This window comes from Podarcis tiliguerta (genome assembly GCF_965153285.1).
Source record: "Podarcis tiliguerta genome assembly, chromosome: 4".
NCBI classification, from domain to species: Eukaryota; Metazoa; Chordata; class Lepidosauria; order Squamata; family Lacertidae; genus Podarcis; species Podarcis tiliguerta.
Window position 1 is genome coordinate 14214049 of NC_139537.1, and position 20510 is coordinate 14234558.

At 45.4% G+C, this 20510-nt stretch overlaps 1 protein-coding gene and 1 long non-coding RNA gene across 4 annotated transcripts in view; both read left to right on the forward strand.

Annotated features, from left to right (window-relative positions):
* LOC310675898 overlaps positions 1 to 20510 on the forward strand; it is a 195121-nt gene that overhangs the window by 51053 nt on the left and 123558 nt on the right. The gene's annotated exons all lie outside the window — the stretch shown is intronic.
* Positions 6147 to 20510, forward strand: part of LOC310675550 (glutamate carboxypeptidase 2-like) — a 42953-nt gene continuing 28589 nt past the window's right edge. Inside the window, exons 1-6 of one of the 3 annotated variants that reach the window (XM_083436382.1) lie at positions 6147 to 6453; positions 8778 to 8886; positions 12859 to 13045; positions 14712 to 14813; positions 16434 to 16559; positions 19080 to 19266. In XM_083436382.1, coding sequence (XP_083292508.1) covers positions 6336 to 6453; positions 8778 to 8886; positions 12859 to 13045; positions 14712 to 14813; positions 16434 to 16559; positions 19080 to 19266 — 829 coding nt within the window. In that variant the 5' untranslated portion in view covers positions 6147 to 6335. Of the gene's footprint in view, positions 6459 to 6571; positions 6794 to 8777; positions 8887 to 12858; positions 13046 to 14711; positions 14814 to 16433; positions 16560 to 19079; positions 19267 to 20510 lie in introns of those variants that run through there. The other 2 variants (XM_083436384.1, XM_083436383.1) reach the window with 2 other exon arrangements.

Below are 20510 nucleotides of genomic sequence, written 5' to 3' on the forward strand. Positions count from 1 at the left end.
GTTCACAGGATAAAATCACAATATAGAAACACAAAATACACAATCAAAATAAAAATAAAAACAAGAACAACCTCTCAACTCTCAACTAATCAGAGAGGGAAAACAGAATTTAAAGCATACATTCACAATATTTCTAATAAAGCGCATAAATATAAGCATCCATCAGGCATTGTCAAGGAGTAGATTAAAAGATCGATTTGACTGTCTTTCAAATAAAAACATTTTAGCCATTGGTCCCGTCCCTTCCCCAATTGCAACCATTCATAGAAGCTCTTTGATCCAGAGGAGGCTTCTATGAAGGGCCACTGGGAGGCAATCCTCTATCATCCCTCCCTTCCTTTGCTCCCATCGCCAAATCCCCAAAGGGCTGGTGAAACCTTTGGGACAGAATTTGGTGGGAGCAGGGGAGATGGCCTTGAGGGCTGCAAGAGAAAGGTGGCATTCGCAAAAACTGCCTCCTACCTGTTAAGTTGTGGGTGAACATATCAGAAGACACAGTGATTCTTCAAACAGCTCTTGTTTATTCACAGGCCAGAACAAAACTGGGCTGAAGGGTTCAGCCAGCCTGCTTATAGCGAGCTCAACTACAACGCAACAGTAACAACTTTCTGTAACTATCCAATCACTGAACGTCACTTTCAATTCCTTATCTACAGTATCCCCCTGCTGGCCCAGGATGAGAACTTCAGTACATAACACTACTGTCCATGAAATTGAGGTTTGGGGTGGGGGCTCGTACGGTTGAGTCCCACTGTGTATATTCCTCCACCCAGTGGCAACATGAGAAAAACAACTGGGGAGGGGGACACAGAATCATAGCATCATAGAGTTGGAATAGACCACAAGGGCCATCGAGTCCAACCCCCTGCCAAGCAGGAAACACCATCAGAGCACTCCTGACATATGGTTGTCAAGCCTCTGCTTAAAGACCTCCAAAGAAGGAGACTCCACCACACTCCTTGGCAGCAAATTCCACTGTCGAACAGCTCTTACTGTCAGAAAGTTCTTCCTAATGTTTAGGTGGAATCTTCTTTCTTGTAGTTTGGATCCATTGCTCCGTGTCCGCTTCTCTGGAGCAGCAGAAAACAACCTTTCTCCCTCTATATGACATCCTTTTATATATTTGAACGTGGCTAACATATCACCCCTTAACCTCCTCTTCTCCAGGCTAAACATGCCCAGCTTCCTTAGCCGTTCCTCATAAGGCATCGTTTCCAGGCCTTTGACCATTTTGGTTGCCCTCCTCTGGACACGTTCCAGTTTGTCAGTGTCCTTCTTGAACTGTGGTGCCCAGAGCTGGACACAGTACTCCAGGTGAGGTCTGACCAGAGCAGAATACAGTGGCACTATTACTTCCCTTGATCTAGATGCTATACTCCTATTGATGCAGCCCAGAATTGCATTGGCTTTTTTAGCTGCCGCGTCACACTGTTGGCTCATGTCAAGTTTGTGGTCAACCAAGACTCCTAGATCCTTTTCACATGTACTGCTCTCAAGCCAGGTGTCACCCATCTTGTATTTGTGCCTCTCATTTTTTTTGCCCAAGTGCAATACTTTACATTTCTCCCTGTTAAAGTTCATCTTGTTTGTTTTGGCCCAGTTCTCTAATCTGTCAAGGTCATTTTGAAGTGTGATCCTGTCCTCTGGGGTGTTAGCCACCCCTCCCAGTTTGGTGTCATCTGCAAAGGAGCAAAGCATATTTCTAGGTGAGCAAGGAAGAAAAATAACAGCACGTGCTAATGACAGGAGTTCAGAAATGGGGGGCAGGAAAATAAATGCAGAGTGATCTCCTTTAATTGGGGGGGTCATTTGTCCCCCTCCTGTGTGCTGCCTGTCACAAAAACATTCAGCTTTCATTATTTTATTTCTTAAAGCGAAGTGTGGGCTATGGAGATATTTTGTTTGTTTGTTTCATAAAATTTATGCACTGCTTGATTCTAAAACAAAAACAAAATCCAACTCAAAGCAGTTTACAAAAGACATACGCAAGTTAAAAGGTAAAGGGACCCCTGACCATTAGGTCCAGTCATGGCCGACTCTGGAGTTGCGGCGCTCATCTTGATTTACTGGCCGAGGGAGCCGGCGTACAGCTTCCGGGTCATGTGGCCAGCATGACTAAGCCGCTTCTGGCAAACCAGAGCAGCGCATGGAAACGCTGTTTACCTTCCCACTGGAGCGGTACCTATTTATCTACTTGCACTTTGATGTGCTTTCGAACTGCTACGTTGGCAGGAGCAGGGACCGAGCAATGGGAGCTCACCCCGTCACGGAGATTCGAACCACCAACCTTCTGATCGGCAAGCCCTAGGCTCCACAGCGCCACCCAGATTAAAGTACTCATTGAGGGGCAGTATTTAAGTATGAGTAGGAAAATGAGAGTACCCCTAAACTTTGTTTTAGGGAAAAAAAGCACTGAGCTCCTACAGTTGTTCGCAGGCAAAACATCCAACACAGCTATAACCATATTGGTTCTAAGGTTGGGAAAAAAGGCAGGCAGCTGACAAACGTACCACAGAGGGAGGGGAGGTGGGAAAGGTGGGCTGCCCCATAGATCACCGTGTTACAAGCCTGCGCAGGGAAGGAAGCGGTTTTCTGTAACTGATAATTTCTTAGTTAAAAGCCTAGAAAGCAGGGAATGATGGCAGCGATTGTTCGTGGTGTATTCCTGCCATCTAGTGGTAAACTTGAAACATTAGTGGAAATTGAAAGCTGCTTCCTTTGCTTGCTTGCTTCCTAGAATTAAATAAGGGATCATAGAATTGTGTAATTGTAAGGTTGGAAGGGGAAGGGACGTGGGTGGTGCTGTGGGTTAAACCACAGAGGCTAGGACTTGCTGATCAGAAGTTTGGCGGTTCGAATCCCCACGACGGGGTGAGCTCCCATTGCTTGGTCCCTGCTCCTGCCCACCTAGCAGTTCAAAAGCTCGTCAGTGCAAGTAGATCAATAGGTACCACTCCGGTGGGAAGGTAAACGGCATTTCGGTGCGCTGCTCTGGTTCGCCAGAAGTGGCTTAGTCATGCTGGCCACATGACCCAGAAGCCATACGCCGGCTCCCTTGGCCAGTAAAGCGAGATGAGCGCTGCAACCTCAGAGTCGGCCACGAGTCAGTCAGGGGTCCCTTTACCTACCTTTTTAAGGTTGGAAGGGACCACAAGGGTCATCTAGCCCAACCCACTTCAATGCAGGAATCTTTTGCCCAGTGTGGGGCTTGAACCCACCATGTTCTACCAACGGAACTATGGTTTTCTGTTTCACTCAGGAAAGGCTCATAAAACAAACAGGCCTGCAGCCTCCTTGAACATACAAGGTGAATGGGAGCCATAGGAAGGCAGAATGCAAGACACTGTCTTGTATTTGGTCTTTAAACATTGCATTTATAATCGACCTTTTTCTCCAAGGAACTGTAAGTGGTCGTCATGCATGTGGTTCTTCCCCAACGCCACAACAACCTTGTGATGTAGGCCAGGGTGAGAGGCAGTGATGGTGACCCAACGTCACCAACGAGCCTCATGACCAAGTGGGAATTTGAATCCTGTCTCTCTCTCTTTTTTAAAAAAAATAATATTTATTCCAATTTTCACAAATACAGAAAAAATTGAAAAAGACAAAATACAATAAAATAAGGAGAAAAAAAGAACAAAGATAGCAAAAATTAAAAATACATAAAAAACCACACCTCCACCCCACCAACAAGAGGAAAAAAACAAAAACATTTTAAAAAGAAAAACTTCCATTTTTCAAAATTCCATCCTTCAATAACTTATTTTCTCGACCTGCTCCCACCTCCCTTTTTGTATTCCAATTACTAATTAAGTCAGCAAATTCTTTCCATCTTTCACTGCTTACTCACTTATTTATCTTAATCCATTTAAACCTTATACTCCCATCAACATCTAAAAGATTATCTATACTCCAATCTAATAAAAAGAGAAAAGAGAGAAACCTTAAATCTTATACCCTTAAATCCTAAAATCTCAAATCCTTATCGTATTTCCACTAAAGTCATATAAATTCATTGAATCCTGTCTCTCAGGTCTTAGTCTGACACAAATCAGTACACAGTGCTGCCTATTTATTTATTTCTGACTTGAAAAATGGGCTCTGCAAAACACCTATGATTATAATTACTTTATACCACATAATGCCAAAATAGGATTCTAAATGGCTCAGGACCACAGTGCCTCAAGGGCTGCCTCTCCCCATGTGAACCAATCTGGACTCTGAGAGCATCTTCTGAGGCCCTTCTCCGTGTGTCTCCTCCATGAGAGGTCCAGAGGGTGGCAACACGAGAACGGGGCCTTTTCTGCAGTGGCTTCCCATTTGTGCAATGCTCTCCCTAGGGTCAGATCCTGAAGCTGAGGCTCCAATACTTTGGCCACCTCATGAGAAGAGAAGACTCCCTGGAAAAGACCCTGATGTTGGGAAAGATTAAGGGCACAAGGAGAAGGGGACGACAGATGACGAGATGGCTGAACAGTGTTATCGAAGTTAACAGCATGAGTTTGACCAAACTGCGGGAGGTAGTGGAAGACAGGAGTGCCTGGCGTGCTCTGGTCCAGGGGGTCATGAAGAGTTGCACACGACTAAAAACAACAACTCCCTAGGGAAAATACAAAACACAATAATAATAATAATAATTTATTATTTGTACCCCGCCCATCTGGCTGGGTTTCCCCAGCCACTCTGGGCGGCTTCCACAAAGACCAGAAATACACTAATACGTCATACATTAAAAACTTCCCTGAATAATTGTATAGAAAAGAAAAAGAGCCAAAATAATAAAAAAGAGTAACTTAAAAGACTCTCTGTCATATTTATATTGTATATATATCTTATAATTTATCCACACATAGAAAGACAGACTCCCTTCCTGCCTATGTCCTCTTTAATCCATCATAAAGGAATACATCCCTCACTATTGTTGTTTAGTCATTCAGTCGTGTCCGACTCTTCGTGACCCCATGGACCAGAGCACGCCAGGCACTCCTGTCTTCCACTGCCTCCCGCAGTTTGGTCAGATTCATGTTTGTAGCTTCGAGAACACTGTCTAACCATCTCATCCTCTGTCGTCCCCTTCTCCTTGTGCCCTCCATCTTTCCCAACATCAGGGTCTTTTCCAGTGAGTCTTCTCTTCTCATGAGATGGCCAAAGTATTGGAGCCTCAACTTCACGATCTGTCCTTCCAGTGAGCACTCAGGGCTGATTTCCTTAAGAATGGATGCGTTTGATCTTCTTGCAGTCCATGGGACTCTCAAGAGTCTCCTCCAGCACCATAATTCAAAAGCGTCAATTCTTTGGCGATCAGCCTTCTTTATGGTCCAGCTCTCACTTCCATACATCACTACTGGGAAAACCATAGCTTTAACTATACGGGCCTTTGTTGGCAAGGTGATGTCTCTTCCCTCACTATTAGCCATAGGTAAATGTAAAGGGACCCCGACCATTAGGTCCAGTTGTGGCCGACTCTGGGGTTGCTCATCTCGCTTTATTGGCCGAGGGAGCCGGCATACAGCTTCTGGGTCATGTGGCCAGCATGACTAAGCCGCTTCTGGCGAACCAGAGCAGTGCACGGAAACGCCATTTACCTTCCCGCTGGAGTGGTACCTATTTATCTACTTGCACCGGGGGTGCTTTCGAACTGCTAGGTTGGCAGGAGCTGGGACCGAGCAACGGGAGCTCACCCCGTCGCGGGGATTCGAACTGCCGACCTTCTGATCGGCAAGTCCTAGGCTCTGTGGTTTAACACACTGCGCCACCCACGTCCCTCACTATTAAGCATACTGGCTGGTACAGATGAGAATTGGAGTCTGCCCACATCTGGATTGCCACCGTTTCCCCATCCCTATATTTATGACGGCCAACACCTTTGCCTGTTTGTGTGATTCATTTATTCCTGAAGGGCACCTCTCATTAATTGACAACGGATGCTGCCAAAACCGAGGCTGCCAAACCAGCCCAGCCCTTCCAGAGCATCCCCGGTGGGACAGCGGTGGCCTCAGCCTGAGAAGACACCTGTTGCTGGCTTTGCTCTCCTCCCGAGCGAAGGAATGGCAGTGCCAGGCCGCAGACCTTGGCAGCGGTACAGCACTTGGAGCCTGGTTTGCAGAGGATCCTTCTCGTCTCTGCCTGCCCTCTTCGTAGCCTGCAGGAGGAGTCGAGATCTGTGCGGAGGAAAAGTGTGAGGACTTTGCCCTCTTGTACAGAGTCTCTCTCTCTCTCTCTCTCTCTCTCTCTCTCTCTCTCTCTCTCTCTCTCTCTCTGTATATGTGGCAGGGGACTGGAAGAGGTCAGGCGGAATCCAGAGCCTGGGAAAGCTTTCTTTGGCAACAGAAAGGATGTGGAGCTCCCTGCATGCTGCCACCGAGCCCACCTACGCAAGGGGCAACAGGAGCCGTTCCTGGGTGCTGGCCGTGGGGGTGTCAGTTGGCGTGTTCCTCCTCGGATTCCTCATTGGTATGGTGCCGGCTGAGCCAAGAGTCTCGTTTTATCTGCAAAAGGGCTTGGAGAGGAGGCTGGAGGTCGCATTGCATGCGCTGCTGCTCTGCCACTCATTACGGGAGGGAAATAATTGCCTTCGCATTCCAGGGAGAGAGTTCTCCTCCTGGAACTTGTTAGGAGGGGGAAGAAGAAAGTTAAAATAAAAAAAAAGTTGTTTTAGTTTGCAAGCAAGAAGCTTTGTTTCTTTAAAGATTTGAACAGATGAGGTTTTTTTTAAAAGACATGGAAAGCTCTCGCCTTCCTCTCTTACTAAGAACAGACAAAGTGGATTTGCGGTATTCGCTCAGCAGCATAAGTCACTGGCTTTTAAAAAGCGGAAAGATTCATGGAGGGCAAAGTCAACAGTGACAAGCTGTGATCCTTCAAGAGAACCTCTGCATACAGCAGCAAAATACCTTTGAGTGCTGGTTGCTAAGGACAGAGTGCTGTTTTTGTGGCTTGCTTGTGGGTTTGGTGGGGTTGGTTTGGTTGTGGTTGCACTTTACCTGCTGAGAGTAAGCCCCCTTGAATACTGAAGGGACTTACTTCTGAGTAATGTTGTACCATTTTATTGTTGTTAGCCACCCTGAGCCCGGCTTTGGCTGGGGAGGGCGGGATATAAATTATTATTATTATTATTATTATTATTATTATTATTATTATTATTATTATTATTAAACATGCAGGTGGACTGGACTGCAGGTGGATCTTTGATCTGATGTGCTAAGGCATTGTTTATGTCCGTCTGTTCTCTTGCCCATTAAAGGCACATTTGCTTTGCTTTAAACAGAACAGAACAAAAACAAAATTCAATTTCTGCGTGTTAAAATCATTTCAGACTTCTCTACTCCATCCCTTTGCGTCTTCAAGGGGAGACTCTCATTGCTTATGGAGCCTAATGGCCCCACATACATACACTCAGTATCGTCAGGCTTTGGGGACAAAAAAGCCCTGTGGGGCACCTCAAAAACAAACCCATGAGAACTGGACGTGCTCAGTGGGTTCCTTGTGTTTTGGATTCCTGAATGGAAGCACTTCACACTGCAACATTTTGTTGCAGGGTCCCGCTTGCTATTTATTTACACTAGAACCAACGCGCATAAATAAACCCTTTACAAAGGCTGCATGCACACAATTTAAAGCTCATGTCTTCTCCCCCAAAATCCTGGGTATTGTGGCTTGTTAAGGGTGCTGGGAATTGTAGCTTCATGAGGGGTGAACTACAGCACCTAGGGGGTTTTTTTTGGGGGGGGAGAATTGTGCTTTAACCCGTGCTTCAAATGTCTGGTAGACATTAACCCATGGTGAACAAACCAAAATGGTATGCATTTGCCCCAAAGGAGCTTACAATTTATTTATTTATTTTAAAATAAAGACTATAGAGGGAGGGGACAAAGAAACAAATTAGGAGAGGAAACTGTTTCTCTTCCCAGCCTTCCCAGTTTCTGAAATTGTAGCAATCAGTAAAAATGAATGGATTTCCTCTGGCATTTTTTCATATTCTATGAAGGTGAATGCATGGTTAACATTAAAGGTAAAGGTACCCCTGCCCATACGGGCCAGTCTTGACAGACTCTAGGGTTGTGCGCTCATCTCACTCTATAGGCCGGGAGCCAGTGCTGTCTGTAGACACTTCCGGGTCACGTGGCCAGCCTGACAAGCTGCATCTGGCGAGCCAGCGCAGCACACGGAAACACCGTTTACATTTACCTAATGGTTAACATTAGGTAAATGTAAAGGGACCCCTGACCATTAGGTCCAGTTGTGACTGACTCTGGGGTTGCGGCGCTCATCTCGCTTTACTGGGCAAGGGAACCGGCGTACAGCTTCCGGGTCATGTGACCAGCATGACTAAGCCGCTTCTGGCGAACCAGAGCAATGCACGGAAACGCTGTTTACCTTCCTGCTGGGGCAGTACCTATTTATCTACTTGCACTGGTGTGCTTTCGAACTGCTAGGTGGGCAGGAGTAGGACTGAGCAATGGGAGCTCACCCTGTAGTGGGGATTCAAACCGCCGACCTTCTGATCGGCATGTCCTAGGCTCTGTGGTTTAACCCACAACATTATGAGCCTCAAAGGTTGTAGGGATAAAACTCACTGTGTTACAAGCAAATGGCCTTTAAGCGATGTCTGTCTAGGACTTGGGTCTTCAGTCAATGTGTTGACGCTGCCACCGCCATGTTGGATTCCATGTTTTTAAGCAGACGGGTGGACTAGAAGACCCTTGGGGTCCCTTGCAAACGTACAATTCTGTGATGGCAGGCGCAGTTGTTGCAGCTCTCTCTGGTCTATCTTGCAGGTTGGCTGAGCAAACCTGAAGGTCAATTGCCAGCAACAGGCTCTCACGAGAAGATGAAGAAGGCGTTTATGACAGAAATGAAAGCTGCAAATATCAAGCAATTTTTATAGTAAGCAAAGTGCACTGCGTTGATTTGTGTGTGTGCCTTTAAACTGACCCAGAAACCACTTTTTGCGACTCTTTTGGAACAAGGTGGTTTTAGCAAATGACAATCAGCTCAGTCACCAGAGATCTATCAGAAACGGTAGATTTCTGATCTCTGATTCTAGTTATACAGGATTATTTATTTGTTTGGAATCTTTACTTTTCCCATCCCAAGGGGGGAAAAAACAAGACAGGGCAAAAGAGAATTAGATTGATGCCTGAATTCACCCCCAAGCTGCTGATATATAATAGCTTTTTTGAGAGTTAGAAGTGGCAAGATAAGGGGTTCATTGTCCGCGATGTGCACACTCATTTCTTTTGTCTGGCTATCATCCCTGATCAAACACTAGAAAAAAAAGAAAGAGACTGATGCACAATCCTGAACTTGTGGCACTGAACTGAAAAATAACAACCCTGTATTTGAATAACAGATACAAGAAGGCAGATATGGGTCTAGCCATGCATCTCTATGCACCTCTATGGTGAAAATATTCCTGGTATATGCTGTCATTTTTAGGTAAAGGTAAAGGGACCACTGACCATTAGGTCCAGCCGTAGCCGACTCTGGGGTTGCAGCGCTCATCTTGCTTTATTGGCCGAGAGAGCCGGCGTACAGCATGACTAAGCCGCTTCTGGCGAACCAGAGCAGCGCATAGAAATGCCTTTTACCTTCCCGCCGGAGCGGTACCTATTTATCTAATTGCACTTTGAGGTGCTTTTGAACTGCTAGGTGGGCAGGAGCAGGGACCGAGCAATGGGAGCTCACCCCGTTGCGGGGATCCGAACCACCGACCTTCTGATCGGCAAGTCCTAGGCTCTGTGGTTTAACCCACAGCGCCACCCGCATCCCTTGTCATTTTTAGAGACTGCCTTAAATTAGATACTTCAAGTGCATTGCAGCTAGGAGCCCTTAAGTAAGGGGTAGGTAACCTCTGGGAGGAAAAAAAGAGGAAAAATTAAAAGTAGACTGGGCTTAAGGCTTAAGCCAACCAGACCCATGTAGCTTTCCTATGTACAAGAAGCTGGTGTAAATTTACATCAGATGTAAACCCTGTTCAGCAGCAGGGCTATTGCTCTTCCTATGCCTGGTAGAGGGAAAGCAAGTCTTTAAAATAATGTTCTTTGCCAAGCAGGCAGGCGAAATGTTCTGGCCTCATCCAGATTCAGCTTAGCTGGTTGAGCCGCAGGTGAGCCAGGATGAACAAGCTATACTGAAGTACCTCTGATGGTGCCAGGACTGCAGGCTAAAATATATTTTTCAGTTTGGTGGCATTTCCTGAGATTAACTTAGCGGCATACATTTGTAATTACAGCGTTTTTAGTCCATGGCAGCGTTTAGTAATCAAAAAGCTGGCACGCAGAGTACGTTTTCAAGTAGGAAAGAAATCTATCGCTCAGACTTACTTAGCAAATGAGTCAATGTTCCAGTTATAAATGCTAATATGTTGACGTTTGTCCACCCACTGGCAGCTCAGTGTGTTTTGTGATTGTTAAGCAGTGTTAAAGAGGAACCTTTCCCTCCTTTTATTCATACTTGTTCATGAGGGTGTGTTACACATTTTAGATGCCTACAAAATGGATGCAGGCTGAAGGTATGAATGAATGAATCTTTATTTGCGTCAGCCATCGGCCATAGCAATAAACCAACAATACAATATACAATGCCACTAAAAGGCCAAAAGAATAAGCATGTAGGTTTGAATTGCTTAGTCAATTGCAGCTTTTATTTAAGCACATAAGAACCTTAGACAAGCCTGCTGGATTAAGTCAATGGTCCATCTAAGTCCAGCATCATGTTCTCAAAGTGGCCAGTCCAGATGTCTGTGAGATCCCCGCATTCAGGATCCAAGCAAAAGAGCATTTTTCCCTCCTGTGGTTTCCAGCAACTGGTGAATTCCTGCCTCCAACCGGAGCTTTACATCTCCAGAATTGCTTTTGGCCAAGTTGTAGATCTATCCTTAGAGATGCAGAGAGGTTCTAATTCACTTATTGCCCATCGTGCAACAAATCCGAGTTAAACAGAAAGCATAGCTTGTATATAATAATAATTTATTATTCATACCCCACCCATCTGGCTGGGTTTCCCCAGCCACTCTGGGCGGCTTCCAGCAAAAAATTAAAATACAAGAATTCATCAAATACTAAAAGCTTCCCTTAACAGGGCTGCCTTCAGATGTCTTCTAAAAGTCAGATAGTTGTTTATTTCTTTGACATCTGGTGGGAGGGTGTTCCACAGGGCAGGAGCCACTACTGAGAAGGCCCTTTGCCTGGTTCCCTGCAACCTTGCAGTGAGGGAACCACCAGAAGCCCCTCAGAGCTGGACCTCAGCGTCCGGGCTGAACAATGGGAGTGGAGATGCTCCTTTAGGTATACTGGGCCGAGGCCGTTTAGGGCTTTAGCAAGCATGCCAACTGGCCAAACCAACCAACACACTTGGGGTACATTTCAGAACATTCTCAAGACGAGGTAACCCCATGCCATCAAAGGCCCACGGGCAACACTAAAAACAATCAAGGTGGAGCCCACAAGGTGGAGATGGAGTTAGTGCTGAGCTGGTAATAGTCTGGAAGTGCATCCTGTGTATTTTGTCTTATCTTAAACTTCTTGTATGCTGAGTTGGTAGCTTCTTCTTCTTCTTCTTCTTCTTCATCGTCTTCTCCTTCTCCTTCGCCGCAAAGCAGTTGAGAAATCTGCAAGAGAAAAATAAATAACAATTTGCTTAATCAAATCTTTCCTCCGCCCCAGCCAGCACGGTAGCAGGGCTGAGAGAGATGGGAAATGTGCAGTAGTTTGAATCAGCCAGAGGGCACCAGGTTGGGAAAGGCTGCCTTAAACAAAGAACCAGAAATAGTGATGGTGCGAGCTGAGTGACTGAAGAGGTAACAGGGCCTAGGGATTGAGGAGTGTCCAGAATCTGGGCAGAAGCTGATGCAGGAGAGGAGGGATGGTGAGAGGCAGAGATGGGTCAGGCTTGTGAAGAAGCCTTGGTGTCTCCGCATCTGGCTGCAAGAAGCTCTCTTCCTGTTTGGTCTCCCAGAACCAGGAGAGGCATGAAGCGGGAGAAGCAAAGAGAGACACACAGGTGCAGTCTCTGATTGCTGGGGGGGGGGGGAGCTGGAGAGGAGGAGACATACCTGATTCATGAGAGCAAGACATGGGCATAGCCAAAGGGGGGGGGGCAAGGGGGCAACTGCCCCCCCCCCCCAGATCAAGTAAAACAATAGACGATCCCAACTAAAAAAGAATGGCAACTTAAACTGATGGAATATGTGCAGCTTGCGGACCTAACATATAGAATAAGAGAACAAGGAGAACATACAAGGAGAAGATTGGAAAATGTTTATTGAATATATGGGGGGAGATTGTGTACACTTGAAAACGTTGGCAGCATTAAGATATATTCAACAGTGTAAATAAGTTTGATGGATGTAATAATGGAATACTGAGTGGTTTAGTTTATGTAAAATATGCAGGGATTTATGTTATACAAAGTGAACCATAGAAAGAGAAGAAGGGAAGTTATTGGTTTAAATGAATATTCTAAATTGCAAAACAGAATATATATATATATATATATTATGAATACTTAACTAACTGACCAGTCACGTCAGTTTTGCCCCCCTAACAAAGTCCTGCCCCCCCCCCAACAAAAATCCTGGCTACATCCATGGTGCAAGACCTCAGTTTCTGCGCTCATTAGGCCTGACACTCTTGTAGACATCCTGTTTTGCTAATAAAGAGTTAACTCCTGCTTGATTGGTGCGATTTGCTGCTGGCTCGCTCCTGTCAGTGACCCGCCTTTGGTCAAGATGGTCACCCGGCTGCGATTTGTGCAACTTGCACAGCGAGGACCGACGTCCAACAACAGCAGCAAGCCCAATGAAAATAAATAAAATAAATGTGATTTCATTCATTATACCCTTCTCCTCTTTTCCAGCAATTTCACTCGGCTGCCTCACTTGGCAGGCACACCAGAGAACCTGCGCCTTGCCAAAGAAATACAGGCCCAGTGGAAGGAATTTGGCCTGGATTCGGTTCAACTGGCTGCCTACGACGTTCTGCTGTCCTACCCAAATGAAACAAATCCCAACTACATCTCAATTGTGGATGACCAAGGGCACGAGGTAAAGGGGAGAGGGAGAGAAAATGGATTTCCCCATCTGGCTTTAGCTTTTTTTTAAGTCAACCATCCCTGTCCCTTTCAGAACATTCCGTTTAACAGATAACGATGCAGTTATGAGAGGTAAATTCTGCTGAGCTTTGAAAAGAGCAAAACACATGGAAGAGGTCTTTTCTCCAGGTGAACCTGCCCACACTTTGAGGTGACGATTCCTTAAATGCCAGTGTGGTGTAGTGGTTAAGAGCGGTGGACTCGTAATCTGGTGAACCGGGTTCGATTCCCCGCTCCTCCACATGCAGCTGTTGGGTAACCTTAAGCTAGTCCAGTGTTTCCCAACCTTGGGCCTCCAGCTGTTTTCAAACTACAATTCCCATCATCCCTGACCACTGGTCTTGCTAGCTGAGGATTATGGGAGTTGTAGTCCAAAAACAGCTGGAGGCCCAAAGTTGGGAAATGCTGACTAGTCACAGTTCTCTGAAGTCTCTCAGCCTCACTCACCTTGCAGAGTGTTTGTTGTGAGGGAGGAAGGGAAAGGAGATGGTTAGTCGCTTTGAGACTCCTGAAGGGGAGTGAAAGGCGGGATATCAAATCCAAACTCTTCTTAAATGGCTTTCCCACCTTCCCCCAAAAGGAGTTCACACCAGCAGTGGAACAAAGCGAATAGAATAAAATGAAAACATACCTTATAGCTTTTAATTTCAGTCACATACCCTCACAGGTAATAATTTCAAGGATGCCAGGGTCTTTCAGCCTGGGTGAATAGAACTGTTTTTCCATTCCTTCTGAATGTTAATAATGAGGAAGACAGGCACATCTCTCCAGACAGAGCCTTCTTTGTCACAGAATCCAAGCCTTTCCTCAGATATATGTGCCCAGTGCCTACTTTCTGTGTGCATTGTGGAGGGAGGGACGGACCACATTTTCTTTTCTCAAGCTTTTAGCAACATCTCCTCTCATTCTGCTAGGTTGTTTGCTTACAGTTGTGATACCCCAAGTTGATTTTGGGGCCTGGTCATAGATGCCACCTGCAGCCCTAACATGAATGCAATGCAGGACGTTAACTGCGATTCCTGCATTGCAGACGGTTGGACCAGAAGGGAAACCCTTTGGATCCTTTCCAACTCCACAATTCTATGAAATTTAACAAATGGACTGACAACATGATAATGCTCGCAACCTATGAACGGACTGCTTACAGACCTAGACTTGGATCAATATGGCAATATTTGGAATGAGCTACGAAATGTAGTAGGCTGTTAATATTTACATATGTCTTAGGATAAGAATATCAATTTCATACAAGAATGTATGGGCTAGGGTGCTTGCCATATATTAGCATACTGCTTCTTTCTATATGTTTTTGTTTTTGTTTTGTTTTTATATATACATTTTTATTGATTTTTTAACATAGCAGTTCCAACAGTCATACACATCTTATACAATTTCCGTTAACACCTCTGATGATTTTCCATTCCTTATCACTTACTTTCTACATTTTTTGAGCCTTTTTCTTTTTTCTTTTCTTTTCCCTCATGCATCACTTTATTTCTTTATATTCGAAACCTTTGCAATTAAAATATTAATACGGGGGTGGGGAGGGATTTTATTAAATTAGTCTAAACCTGACCTTAATATTCTGCCTCCTCCTCTGCTCCCTCTTAACTGCCCAGATTTTCAACACCTCATTATCTGAGCCTCTCCCTCCGGGGTATACACACATTGAAGATGTTGTTCCACCCTACAGTGCTTTCTCTGCTCAGGGCATGCCAGAGGTAAGGACTGATGTGGGGTAACGGGTTGTGTGAATGTGCCCTTTGGTTATGCGAATGACCCTCTCTCTCTGGATCAGGAGTGGTGATCACTTTTCAGATCCAGTGTCTCTTTCCCTTGTGTGCAACCTTCTGGGGACCACGTACCAGAGGTGGGCGGGGCCAGAGGCAAGAGTAGGCGGAGCATCCGATGCAAATGTTTTACTTTAGTGCAGCAGTAAGCTAGTTTCCACACATACACACACTCTGCCCTCCACCCAGACAAGCAAGAGGCATGGTCAGATCTTAAGGACATATTCCAAGTAGGCAGATACTCTCAAGGGGTGTGTGCATCCAAGCCAGCAAGGGGTGTGGTCTGGGGAAGATTCAGGGGCCAGATAGAGAGACCTCGGGAGCCACATGTGGTCCTCCTAACCTGTGTGTCAGGGGCTGGTCTGAATCGGAAGATTGGGGAATGGAGTCACAGGGAAATCAGCTCCTAACAGAAGAGGAGGAAGAGTATGAATGCAGTGGAACATTACATAGGGACATATATAGAAGCATAAGACCAATATAGCAGCATAAAACTATTAAAAACTAAGCGATAAAAAAGGCAAGGTGATAAAGCATTATGAACATAAAAAGTAGGATGGCATGAGCCATCTACATTATCAAAACCCTGCCTTAACCCTTCCTTAACGTTAAAAACCATGGGTGTAGATCTGTCCCTCTTCAGAGAAAGATATTTTTGAAAAAAATATGAGGGTTCTTTGGGCGCTCCCTAGGAAGAAGCAGCCCCCCAGAACTGCAAAGGCATACAGCTGATATTGGGGGGACTGCTGTTGGCTGAAAGACTCTGGGCACCACAAACTGATGTTTTAGCATTATACAGAGCAAACAGCAATTTGGGGAAACCCGACTGCTGTTTATCCGATTCGGTGCTAAACCACAGGTTTTCCCAGGGGAAGTGGCAGGGCAAACTGCCGTGGATGAACCCTTGATCTTGACCCAAGAATAGCACATTGTTGGTAGATTTATTCTGCTCTAGTTTGTATTCTGCTGCTTCTCCAGTGCCATCATATTGGGTGCATTCACACAGAAGCATATTCTATTTTCCCTCCGTTGTTTTCTGCTATTCTCTGCATTTGAGCTTTCAGATGCCACAAAAACCACTTCCGTAATTATAGCAGAATATATCTTAATGCAAACTTAGTGCTCGTATCTGTGTTCTGTGCAAGTAAAGGTAAGGTAAAGTAAAGGACTCCTGGAGAAATGTGACTATGGGGCTGTGGCACTCATCTTGTTTTTGAGGCTGAGCAAGCCAGCATTTGTCCACAGACAGCTTTCCAGGTCATGTGGCCAGCAGGACTAAACCACTTCTGGCACAATGGGACACTGTGTGAGTGCCAGAGCGCACAGAAACGCTGTTTACCTTCCTGCCACAGTGGTACCTATTTATCTACTTGAGCCGGTGTGCTTTCGAACTGCTAAGTGGGCAGAAGCTGGGACAGAGCAACAGGAGCTCACTCCATTGCGGGGATTTGAACCGCTGTCCTTCTGATCTGTGCAAGTAATACAGAATTCAGCACTAAACTTCTTCTATCGAGCAGGCTCTTCTTACATTCTGGTGTTCTTATACCCCAGGGAGATCTGGTTTACGTGAACTATGGGAGCATAGAAGATTTCCAAAGGTTAGAACGAGAGCTCGGAATTAATTGCTCTGGGAAAATTGTCATTGTCAGATATGGGAAAATCTTCAGAGGAAACAAGGTAATAATGATTATATCCCATCTCAGTGTGTAGGGGATGCTTTGACGCACAGACGGAATTTGCCCAAATGTGAGAGCTGCTTTTATAGTGTTAAAACAACAACTACCAAGGCAGAAACTTACGGAGAGTAACTTAATACTGATGTGTGATATTTGGATATTTTTTCAGGTGAACATAACAACAGTGAAGGAGGGATCTCAGCATAGAGGAGGGCCTGGGGGCACTTTGATCATGCCCCCCCCCAAACATACCCACTTCACAGAAGGAAAATGGGCAGTTCTCAAAATGCACACACTTCAAAACCAGTAGAACAAGTACAGTGGTACCTTGCTTCTCAAACGCAATCCATTCCGGGAGTCTGTTTGACTTCTGAAACCATTTGAAAACCAAGGCACAGCTTCTGATTGGCTGCAGGAGCTTCCTGCACTCAAGCGGAAGCTGTGTCGGACGTTTGGCTTCTGAAAAACATTCGCTTACTGGAACAGCTACTTCCGGGTTTGCGGCGTTCAGGAGCCGATTTGTTCTGCAGCTGAGCCGTTCGGGAACCAAGGTACCCCTGTACAACAAAAACCTTGCACCCCTTTGAACAGAAACAGAACCCACAAAGCATTCTCACAACAAGCAACAAACCTCCCAAACATTAATGTTTAAGATAAAAAATTAGAGGGCAAGGGAACCTTTGGAGGCAGCAAGGATGCTATGGTGCCCACCAGTAACACATTGGGGACTCTAGGTTTAGGGGGCAATCCTATGTCCTGATTCCCCATGATAAATAGTTTAGGATGCAGCCGATTTCCAGCTCAGACAGCTGATTCCTGGCTCTGCCAGCATTAAGTCTCCAACCTCAGTACAACCAATGACACGCCGGTGTAGCTTGCTGATCCCGGCTCAGCCAGGGCTCAGACAGCTAAGCCAAAGCTCGCTGAACAAAGGCCAGGGTCAGTCCCCAAAAAGAGGTGTTCTGGCGGAGCTATGTGGATGGGACCAGCGAGGGCAGGGGCTGAGGCTGTATCCTGGCAACTCAGCACAGAATACTAATTTAAAAAGCTTGTTTTCTGACTGCCAGGCTTTGGCAGAGCAGCAACCTGCTGCTGAACAGGGTTTGGATGTGCTGTAATTTTACACCAGCCTAACTTACGCCGACATCTCACACATAGAATTGCTTCTTTAGTGTTGTAGCTCATGATTTCCTTACGCCTTCGGTCCTGGTTGGCAGAAGTTCTGGAGAGCTGGTCCAATACATTTTGTTGGCCGAAGCGAACAGCAAGAATCCAACTCTCCACCTGCCTCTCCACCAGAGTCCAGGGCTGGATTTAGGTTTGATGAGGCCCTAACCTACTGAAGGTAATGGGGCCCTTGATATGTCCAGCTGTCCTTTGTCAACCACAAATTGTCGCTATTTTTTGTGTTGGATGTGTGCTATATGGTAACTTATGGACCTAATAGGTATCTAAAGCCATTTGCACATAACAAAATATGTATTTTATCAAAGTAATTGTTGAACTGAAATTAATCTGGAATGGATTAATCTGTTTTGCATTACTTTCTATGGGAAAGTGCGGCTTGGTTTTGGAACGCTTTGGTTTTGGAACGGACTTCCAAAATGGATTAAGTCTGAGAACCAAGGTACCACTGTATATATGAGCAAACCAGTGATATTTTAGGGAGCAGGCTAGCAGGCGGGGCCCATTACTTACATCATAGGAGTCTACACAACACAAAACACTGTTGCTGTATGTAGGTTTTATTTTATTTGTTTTTTATCTTGTATTTTGGAAATGTACATCCAGGTTCTTTTCCTTTCAATTTTTTTGTGGCTCCCAAGAGAGTGCAGCCTTAAGCTATAGCTTGTTTAGGTTATGCATAAATCTGGCACTGCAAGTGGTTCAGCAGTGGAATCTTATTTGAGCACTGGGATCTGGTGGGGATGGGATAGAAATCCCATTAGGTTAGGATTTCAATGCAAACCTACCTGCTTTGCACTGTATGCAAAAATGAAACGCAGTGGTCTGAATTTTGTGATGCAGTTCTCCAACCAAATAATGTGTACAAAAATGTTATATTGGGGAGGGGGAATGTGTGCATAAAAACATATGAAAATATATTTTAAAAAATAGCATGAACTGCATAGTTTTAAGGTAAATTGCTTGCAAAAAAAAGCCCTAACATGTTGATGAATTTTCATGAGCTTTTTTTTAAAAAAAAGAAACAAACTGATCCAGAACAGTAGAGAACCAACATAAGACTGGAACCTGGGATAAATTGGAAGCAATAGATTCATCCATCCCTATAGACTGCTGACACCATCAAGCTTTGAAGGCAGCATATTAGGGAATGTCATACGCAAGCTGGGGGGTGGGGTGGGAATGTCCCCATTGGCTGCTATGGTGTCTGGCTGTGTCCACAGATAAAGACTTGGCCATCTCTGGCAACTACCAGGCTGTGCCATATGGAGGCAGCCTCTCACCTTTGCACGAAGGAACAAACTAACAGCAGCATCAATGTGATTCACCCCACCAGGTGAAGAATGCTGCTGCTGCTGGAGCCAAAGGGGTCATTTTATACTCTGACCCAGCTGACTCTTGTGCCCCTGGAGTAGAGCCTTACCCAGCAGGGTGGAATCTTCCTGAAGGTGGAGCTCAGCGTGGGAATGTCCTGATTCTGGATGGTGCTGGGGACCCCCTCACGCCAGGGTATCCCGCCAAAGGTGAATGAGACTGAAAATCACACTGCTTTATTTTGCATTCCCCCATTGCATTAGAGGGATACATTCTGAAATGTGGTTAACCGGGGATTGGGGAAAATGGCAAGACAATGCCATAAGGTGATATATGTTTGAAAGGATAGTGGAGATTGCGGATTATAATCGCAGTTCTGTATCCCAGATTTAGGGACACGGGTGGCGCCGTGGGTTAAACCACAGAGCCTAGGACTTGCCAATCAGAAGGCCGGCGGTTCGAATCCCAACAATGGGGTGAGCTCCCGTTGCTCAGTCCCTGCTCCTGCCCACCTAGCAGTTCGAAAGCACGTCAAAGTGCAAGTAGATAAACAGGTACCACTCCAGTGGGAAGGTAAACGCTGTTTCCGTGCACTGCTCTGGTTTCGCCAGAAGTGGCTTAGTCATGCTGGCCACATGATCCGGAAGCTGTACGCCAGCTCCCTCGGCCAATAAAGCGAGATGAGCGCCACAACCCCAGAGTCAGTCACAACTGGACCTAGTGGTCAGGGGTCCCTTTACCTTTATCCCAGATTTAAACTGGATTAGCAGTGTTTCCTCTGCTCGGGAAAATCTGGGAATGTATTTTTTTCCCCATTCCTCAGAAAAGTTTATTTGTGTATGCCACTACTGCAGCCCATGTTTCGTTAGCCCCAAAATGGAAAATTAGCACGGTCCAAACTAAAGAAGAATGGCAATTTAAGCTGACAGAATATGTGCAGCTTGCAGATTTGCCGTATAGAATAAGAGAACAAGAAGAACGCGCGTTTAGAGAAGGTTGGAAAATGTTTATTGACTATATGGAGGGAAATTGTGTACACTTGGAAACGTTGGCAGCATCGAGATGAATTCAGCAGTGTAAATAAGCTTTGATGGGTGTAATAATGGGATGCTGAATGGTTTAGTTTATGCAAAATATGCAGGGGTTTGTGATATGCAAAATGAACCATGGAAAGAGAAGAAGGGAAGTCATTGATATTTTAACGATGTTTAAATGAGTATTCTAAATTGTAAAACAGAAAATTTAATAAAAATTAGAGAGAGAGAGAGAGAGAGAGAGAGAGGAAGCCGGGGCTCTCTAGAAGGATGGGGAAGATGTGGCCCACCAGATGTACTAGCAGTTGCCCCTCCTTTTCCTTTCCCATCATGCACCAGCTTCAATACGGAGATCTTTTCTTATGGGGCATTTTATGCAGATCAGGAAGCACAAGGAACAGGCTAGACTGCAGAATGCT